Here is an 8,393-nt window from a genome sequence, read left to right on the forward strand (position 1 = left end):
ACTGTGTCACATAACACGTTCAGCACGTACCTTTCAGAACAAGGAAATTAAACATTTACATTTAAATGGAATTTATATGAGATTATCAAACAATATTCGAATGAGTAACATTAATGTCCTTGTACTGTTCAGGGTAATTTTTCTACTTTCTAGTTTCAGTGTATAAGACTACTGATATTAGGAAGCAAAATCACGTGTAAATCATGTGTAATGAAGTCGCAAATGCTGTGTTACATAAAGCGCTCAGAACTTTAATTTTTTAATAATTTTATTACAAAACATCGGATTTATATATTTACTTCACAGGAAATCAAGTGATATTGCCAATCAATGGTTGAGATGAATAACATGAATGTTCTCGTCTTGCTCAGGATACCTATTCTAGTTTCCAGTTTTGGTTTCGGAAAAGACAATTGATATTAGGAAACAAAACTATACAGTGGTATTTCAGAGCAGTATGTATCTGTTACTTTGATAAGAGAAATATATTCAGTACGACAGAAAAATATAATCTCGTGCCAAAAAAGTCATGAATGGAAACGATAGTGACGATGGAGGTAATGATCTGGATTTTCTGATTCGAAACATAAATAACAAAAAGGTCATGGAAAACATACCAGGCATTGTATTTATCAGTCTTTTGATGACTCTTGGAATTCCTGGAAATACCGTTGCTCTGTTTGTGTACTTGCGAAAATATAAGCCATCAACCTATAGGACATTTATCGTTTGTCTGGCGATAGTTGATCTGGCCACATGTTGTACATCAATGCCTTTCTTCATAGTAATTTTGAGATATCCCATAATATCCCCTAACGCAGAGATCTGCAAGGTGTTTCATTTTTTGACACATGCTCTATGCATGGGGTCTGGATTGATTCTGATAACTATTGCAGTGGACAGATATCGTAAAATATGTGCCCCCCAGGGCACACAACTTTTAGAGAGCGTGTCCAGATATATTTGTGTTCTAGACTTACTAGCCGGATGTTTCTTGTCATGGCCTGTCGGTGTAATGTATGGGAACAGGACCTACGAAACTGGAGTTGATTACATCAATGGTACCGAATGTACTGTGTCCGACGATTTTGCACAAACAAAATACCCAGCATATTTCAACATTTTTATACTTTCTGTAAATTTCGTAGCATTAATTGTTCTAGTCATTATCTACACTCTGATCAGAAAGCAAATACTGGATATGAGGAAAACACGTTTCAGCATGAATCAGGCACATTCCTCGCAAGGCTACATAGTTAAAGCACAAACGACCCAGTTTTCAAGTTCGGGCTCAAATGAAAAGACAGTGGACGGAAATATCAACGATCGCGTCGAGACCAACACCTTGGCATTACCAGAAGGCAAAATAAGCAGTGAATATTTCGAACTCAGCAAGAAAGACTATAGTTCTTCTGGGTCATATGCTATTAAAAGACGAAATAAGAATACACTACATAAAACAATCCTTGTTACTCGAGTTTTGTTCATCATCACAGTTGTATATTTCTGCAGCTTTCTTCCCCATTTCGCTCTTCGCATTACAGCTTTCCTTGATAAAACCTTTCTACCAAATCTATCGTTTGAAGGAACTGCGGCCTACCAGACTTTTAGATGGAGCTTCTTTATCAATAATATTGCCAATCCAATCATCTATGGATTCTGTGACAGGAGGTTTATGGAAGAGATCCGTGGATTTTGCAGGTCTCTTTCTGGCAGTTGTGTTGCTCGGAAATAATCAGTTGTACGTAGACGTATTGATTTGTATGTGCTAACGACAGCTCTTGTCAATGGTACATATGTTAAATTGTGACTAACATTCTACCTAAGTCTAGGCAACAGGAACCCGTATTTCTGCAAACGAACAGACTACTTGAATATTAGAATAGGATATATATAAAAGGTAACTTTGAATAACTATATTGCCTTGCAGGATATTTTTCGTATTTATATAATAGTGAGATAAACCATGTCATATACAGCTTATAAGACAACGAAAGCAGGAACATCCTGTTGCAACATATGTAATACCTTTTATGGAAACTCACAGAACTTTAGTAGGACGAACTCTTACGGAAATGTTTTTACAGAAAATGAACATATATCTGTGTCGTCAAATATTTAACCGTTTTGTCAGATTGGCCTTGCCAGTAGATAACCATGGATCAGACGTTTTGTGTTTTTCGAATACAAATTATACTGAAGAAGTATATATGCAACTTTTCAAACGTTTATTTGAAGAAAAACTATGCAGAAATGATTTTGCAGTTGGGAACTTGGATGTTTACATAAAGGTATAGAAACATTATTGATACTGTTTTAAGATTTTGAATTCTGATTTTACGAAATATATTTAAACTGAATAGTATGTTGCACAAAGAAATCGATCATTTTCCAACCAAATAAATTATGGCTTCTTTTTCGACAATAATTATTATCATTCGGTTTTCATCACGTTTGGACCGCTCCGGTGGATTAGTGGTTAGAGGGGGTAGGTCGTGGGCTCGAACCCCGGCAGAGTCATACCAAAGACTTACAAAAATGGTACTAACAGCTGCCTCGTTAGGCGCTCAGCATTAAAAGGTTGGTGTTAGGACTGGTCGGCCTGGTGTCAGGATAATGTGACTGGGTGGGACATCATGCTACATGTCTGCGGCATGATGCCCCAGTGCAAGACGTCACTATAAACTGTCACACTGCAGACATTGTAGCGATATGACTGAAAAATTGTTAAAGCTACGTTAAACATCTAAATCACAAACACACACACACACACTCATCACATTTGGTTAAATCAAGGTTGAAGATACCATAAAACGTTCATTTATCTTTTCAGAAAAATTTACTCTTAATTACGTACAGAATTGAAATTTAAGATTGATTGATTTACCGAGAGTTACAAAATACCAAACAATTGCAAGCTTGTGTTTCCAACAGATTGCAGCTTCGAAATTTAGAGCTACACTTACAAACCTGAGAGAGTCGCCACATCGACATTGAATTTAAGCAGACGGATGGTGGATTTGAATATGCATGCTTAATTGGCACAGTAATCATTATGGAAAAAGTGCTTCGTCTCCTGTCAATCCCAAGGCAGATTTATTAGCACATCGTAGCAGTTAGATGTTTCTTATGGATTTGTTGTACTGGCAACAACAATTTGCTTCGTAGATCTCTGTTACGTTAACATATGCTGCTCAGGATGTGTAGGCATAGGATGAGATTTTGCATTGTTTATCAATGACATATGTATTGACATGGCGCTGGCGAGTATCGAAGATTCCACTCAACTGTTGGATCAATGGTTCTTAAGAACACAGTTGGAAGCCTTAAAAATTACTTTAAAAAGTTTTATAAATGACTACTTTATTACTAAGTTCATATGCTCATATCATATTATTTTGTATAAAATACACATAATACCTAATGAGACTAATATTGACATCATAATGTTATACAAGTAAATACTGTAATGATCAAGGCGTCCAATAAAATTTCAACCTCTTTTCAGTACGATACTGTGTTGTGTCGTCTAATAAAATATATTTTGGAACGCATGTTTTATAATCGTGTGATCACGGGTTCGATGCTCGCTCAGAACAATTGATCGGTTGCTTCGGTGTGTCCATGAAAAAGGCACATAGCTCCCATTTTCTCAGCATGATATAGCAATTATCTTAAAAATGTCATTAACACCAAACAAAACAGGTAGCAAAAAATATGCAAACAAAATATTGTTTTACTTCTTTCATGAACTCAAACTTTGATGTTGATGGTTCATTTCAAAGTTGTAGACATATTAAATCCTTATTGGTAAATCAAAAGAATGAAATAGAAAACAATAAATGTACATTAAAAATTTAATACTCAATAAAATATGCATGATTATACAGAGTGTAAAGAAGAATAACAGCAATGGAAACACTTAAATCGGTGTTGAAATGTTTTCGAAATATTAAATAAAGTGGACGATGCTTATTACATCACTCTTGAAATTTTCATGTGTATTTGTCAGACTCATGTCCTAACATAAATAGGCACCGTAGTATAATAGTGGTTTTATATAGCATATAGATTCTGTGGTAAGAATGGATAATGTATAATTTAGGCTTTTATTAAATACTTATGAAGGTTGTATACGACAAAAGGGAGAAACATAAATATAGGTCAGAATAATAGCGACAAATATTCAAATCAAGTCACTTCCACCTATATGTAACTTGTAAAAGGCTTTATATTATCTTTGCTCATAGTGTTATGTTGATATGATTTTTTTGTAGTAATCAAATTAACGAGTGTCCATAGATTACTGATAAATAGTGTGATCCATGCATTAATTTGGGTATGTTTATTAGCGTCACACTGATGATATAACTCCCAAAATATTGGAAATTAACCTTTTTTGACAATAAATATTTTTCATTTCTTTGGAAACAGTTAATCACATGCATTTCTTCTCAAGTGGTAATATACCCATCTGTATGGTTGTATTGTTGTAAGTTAAATCTCTTGCTAATTTAACGACAGTCCAAGTCCATTTGTATTAGCCACAGCTCTTTTCGTAACTAATGCTATTCGTGGTACACCAGCTGGGTGTCGCCAGTTCAAAGAGTAACATGATCGATGTGAATGCTAGGCAGTCATACGGAGATACACGTAAGCATTTGGTACAATATTGTTTATTAAAATTACTTTAAACATTACTTAGCCGTTCTGCTAAAAATTGTATTTATAGGTGAGAGTGAGACTCGTTTCCTTCACATGTGTTTTAGTTGATCAAAGATGACCAATAATTAGTGATGGGTGATTATTAGAGGTTATGAAGCAATAAAACATTCCCAAATCGGCAATTTTGCATGCGGAAATAGCGGAATGGGCCAACTTTAGAGCATGGGCGATTTTTCGGAAAAAGCATAATACATGATATTATATGCACTTCTTCAAGCGAATCGATATAGTATAAAACCTGAGACAAATTCTAAACGATTACAGTTTTATTTTTCCATTCTGTCGACGTGTGCTATACATAAGGCCTACATTAAATATATAGTGGAGGGAATGTATTAGAGTCAACAATTCAATTAGTAATGATCAAATAAAAATTTAATAGGACTTTAACTGGAAATTTAGGATTTTAATTGGAAATTTACCATTTAACAATAGCACTATTAGCTGTTAAAGCATTTCAAATATAATAAAAGACTGCTGTCCACAAACTGTAACAAATTAACGAGTTTAATGCTATTAGAGACACAGAAAGTTATCCGCACACAAAACATTATGTGTCAGAGTAGACAACTCTCTCTCTCTCTCTCTCTCTCTCTCATTTTATATTAGTTGAAAGCTTTGAAAATGACCACCAACACCTAAGAGTTCCACATGTTGTTTATTGTGATTTTGAAAGTATCAACATACCACAATCGTGTGATAGTAATATGAATCAATCAAATAAATAATGCACCATGCAAACATCTAAACACATTACATCGGGGTTCTTGATGCATTTAATTGATAAATATTACAGGCCATTCGTTTACAGAGGTACTAATCGAAATCGGATGTTTTACAAGGCATTCGGTACGAACACGAAAATATTGTGTGGCGAAATGATATACGAAAATTCCAACCAATCGTCTTTGCTAAGAAAATTGATAAAAATACAATGCTTTTCACATTGGCGATCAACGATTATTCAACTTTGTATCGTTGTATGCTTTTATTTACGTATTGTCATGGTTTCGATGCCTTAAAAGGTGCTGTGCGAATCATTCCTTAGTCATTTAATTATCATAAAACTTGGGTGGTATTTAATGCGCCCAAAAGTTGTACACATGTATATGTAAAGATGTGCCTAAAACTGGGTCACATGACGAGTTCAGCACATTCTTCCAGAACAGGGGAATGACATATTTACATTTAACAAGGAAATCGAGTGAGATTGCCAAACAATAGTCGAGATAAGATCCATTCAATATAATTTTAATACTTTTAAGTTTTAATGTTGCATAAGACAATCGATTTTAGGAAACAAAAGCACGTGTAACGATCGATGTTACAAAAGCTGTGTCGCTTGATGCGCTCAGGACTTTAATCTTTTTAATCTTTTTAATATTTCTCAAAACAGCGGAATTATATATTTACTATAAAGAAAACAAAGTGAGATTGCTAAACAATGGTCGAAAAGAATAAGACTAATGTTCTTGTCCAGTTCAGGATAATATTTCTAGTTTCTTGTTTTGGTTTCGGAAAAGACAATTTATATTATTATTATGAATATGTTATTTGGATTAATGAATGATATTCAGTTGAACAGAAAAATATTATCTTGTGCAAAAAAGGAAGCCACGAAACAGCATCCTAAGCGACCCCACCGATTTTATGCGCTCTAGTTGGCGTTAGTGAATTTTAAAACCCCGGCTTTGCCCTCCTGAAGACTTGAGAAAAAGCGTGATTTTCGTGGTTTTACTTTATTTTGCGTATATATTCGTAGGTGCCTTTGAAGGCCTCTTTGCAGAATAAATTTTCATTATATATAAAATAATATAACATATTATATAATGAATGCAAGAAAATCAGTGTACATCGATTTTCTTGGGGGAAAAATGTCGAAGTGCGAGCGACGATATAATATGAATATTAATTGATACATGCAACTGCGGTTCGTAAAGGTGGTTGTCCAATGCCTGTGCACAACATGGGTTTGGTGTAAAGGGTAAGTATGCGCTGTGTAAAACGTGTTGTGGTAATAGTTTTTAATGTAAAATTTGGAATGATGCTAATAAAAGATTTCCTTCTGCGTAATACCAGAATAACATCATTTCTTTTATACAGTCTCTGTGCTCCGGTATTTAGTGCCAAATTTCCTCTATCTTTCTTTCAGTTGCATTTGTAAAATTTTATAATAATTTTGTTATTCCTTCACCCTACATTTCCTTCGAAGACGGTTGTACCAATTTGTTCAGTTGCTTAATTTAATTACTATTAAACAAATGTTCTGTGAAAAATTAATATTTAAAATCTGTATATCTCCAAATTTTGAAAGATGTTCAGGGTTTCAAATCATCCATGCAGTGCAAAATGTCTTCCTATCTTAGCAGGTTTTATGTAATTTTTATGGTAATTTTCGTAACTGAATGTTTTATTAATCAATTTGTCCAAGAAAATGCATAGCGAAGAATGTGTTCGAATCGCTGATGCACAGCCTTTGAATGAAATGTGAAATAAGTTAAATATGTCTTGATGATACCATCATCATCAAAGCGATCTTGATTGCCAATTTATCATTTTCAAAATCTCGTATTCTTTCTTGTAGCCTTTAACACTGTGTTTGCTTTAGAGATTTTCGAGAATCAGTTACAACCAAATACAAATTCTTAAATATTGTCTCTTTTCGTTTCGTTAATTGTTTCACCATGTTAGGATGTCTGCATTTTTTTTTCGCCTTGCCACGTCTTCCATGTGTAAATTCGGATATTTAACTGTGACGTTTCTTGGTGTGTTTTTTTTTTTTCTTCGTCTGATTATGTGATCAATTAAATCTGTATGACTTGAATCCTTTAACTCCATTATCGTAGAAAATGAGTATGTTTCAAAAATGCAGTTGCCATGCTTTTCAATACTGTTATCTAAGTATTGGGTTTCATTCGTTTATTTTAATGGAATAATGTTTAATTTGCTTACCTCCAACTGTTAAACGATTCGTCATATAATTTCCATTAGCAAATGCATATTTATTTCATTCTTATGGTCTTCAAAAATCTTGTCAGCTTCATGTGTCTCGTATTATTTTTGTGTGTTTGTGTGTGTGTGTGAGAGAGAGAGAGAGAGAGAGAGAGATATCTCTTGTCCGTAAACCACGCACCGATATAATCTCCCTTTAATTCTACCTTTTTGCACACAGCCCGATCACCAATTGTTAGCTACATAATATATGGTTTCAATTTGCAATTCTGACTGTTTTAACAATTTTTCATTGACGGGTTGTAAATGATTTAGCTGTCAAATAACCACAAATAGATTGATTTATGATTTGATCTGGGTCTTCCTCACAAAAATCCACCAGTAATTGTCACGTAATATTAAGTATATACTATATGCTTCTGTACAATTAGAAGAAGATATCATAATGGAAACAAAAAGAGTTAGTAAAAAGTTACATATACAAAAAAAAAAAAACAAAAAAAACATCAGAAACAATTTGGAGCATAATTTGGCAAAATCGCGACATGTGCAAACAATAATAAATATATCTGTATAGATGTAGAATACATTGCAGTTTTCCATCGCCCTCCTTTTGTGCATGGATGAACTGATGAGTCCATCCATGAATTAGAATAATCTAGGGTCAATGCATCAATCATCGTCATCTCTCTCACATCACATCATATCATATCATA

The 8,393-nt window shown here is 33.9% G+C and overlaps 1 protein-coding gene across 1 annotated transcript; it reads left to right on the top strand.

Annotated features, from left to right (window-relative positions):
• Window positions 1-287: 287 nt before the first annotated feature.
• Window positions 288-3,486, top strand: LOC149779777 (uncharacterized). The gene has a single exon (XM_089938680.1). The coding sequence runs from the start codon at window positions 530-532 to the stop codon at window positions 1,733-1,735; it is 1,206 nt and encodes a 401-aa protein (XP_089794806.1). The 5' UTR covers window positions 288-529; the 3' UTR covers window positions 1,736-3,486.
• Window positions 3,487-8,393: the final 4,907 nt, after the last annotated feature.

The sequence above is a fragment of the Sinohyriopsis cumingii genome, chromosome 17, assembly GCF_028554795.1.
Source record: "Sinohyriopsis cumingii isolate HCF-2022 chromosome 17, ASM2855479v2, whole genome shotgun sequence".
Lineage (NCBI taxonomy): Eukaryota > Metazoa > Mollusca > Bivalvia > Unionida > Unionidae > Sinohyriopsis > Sinohyriopsis cumingii.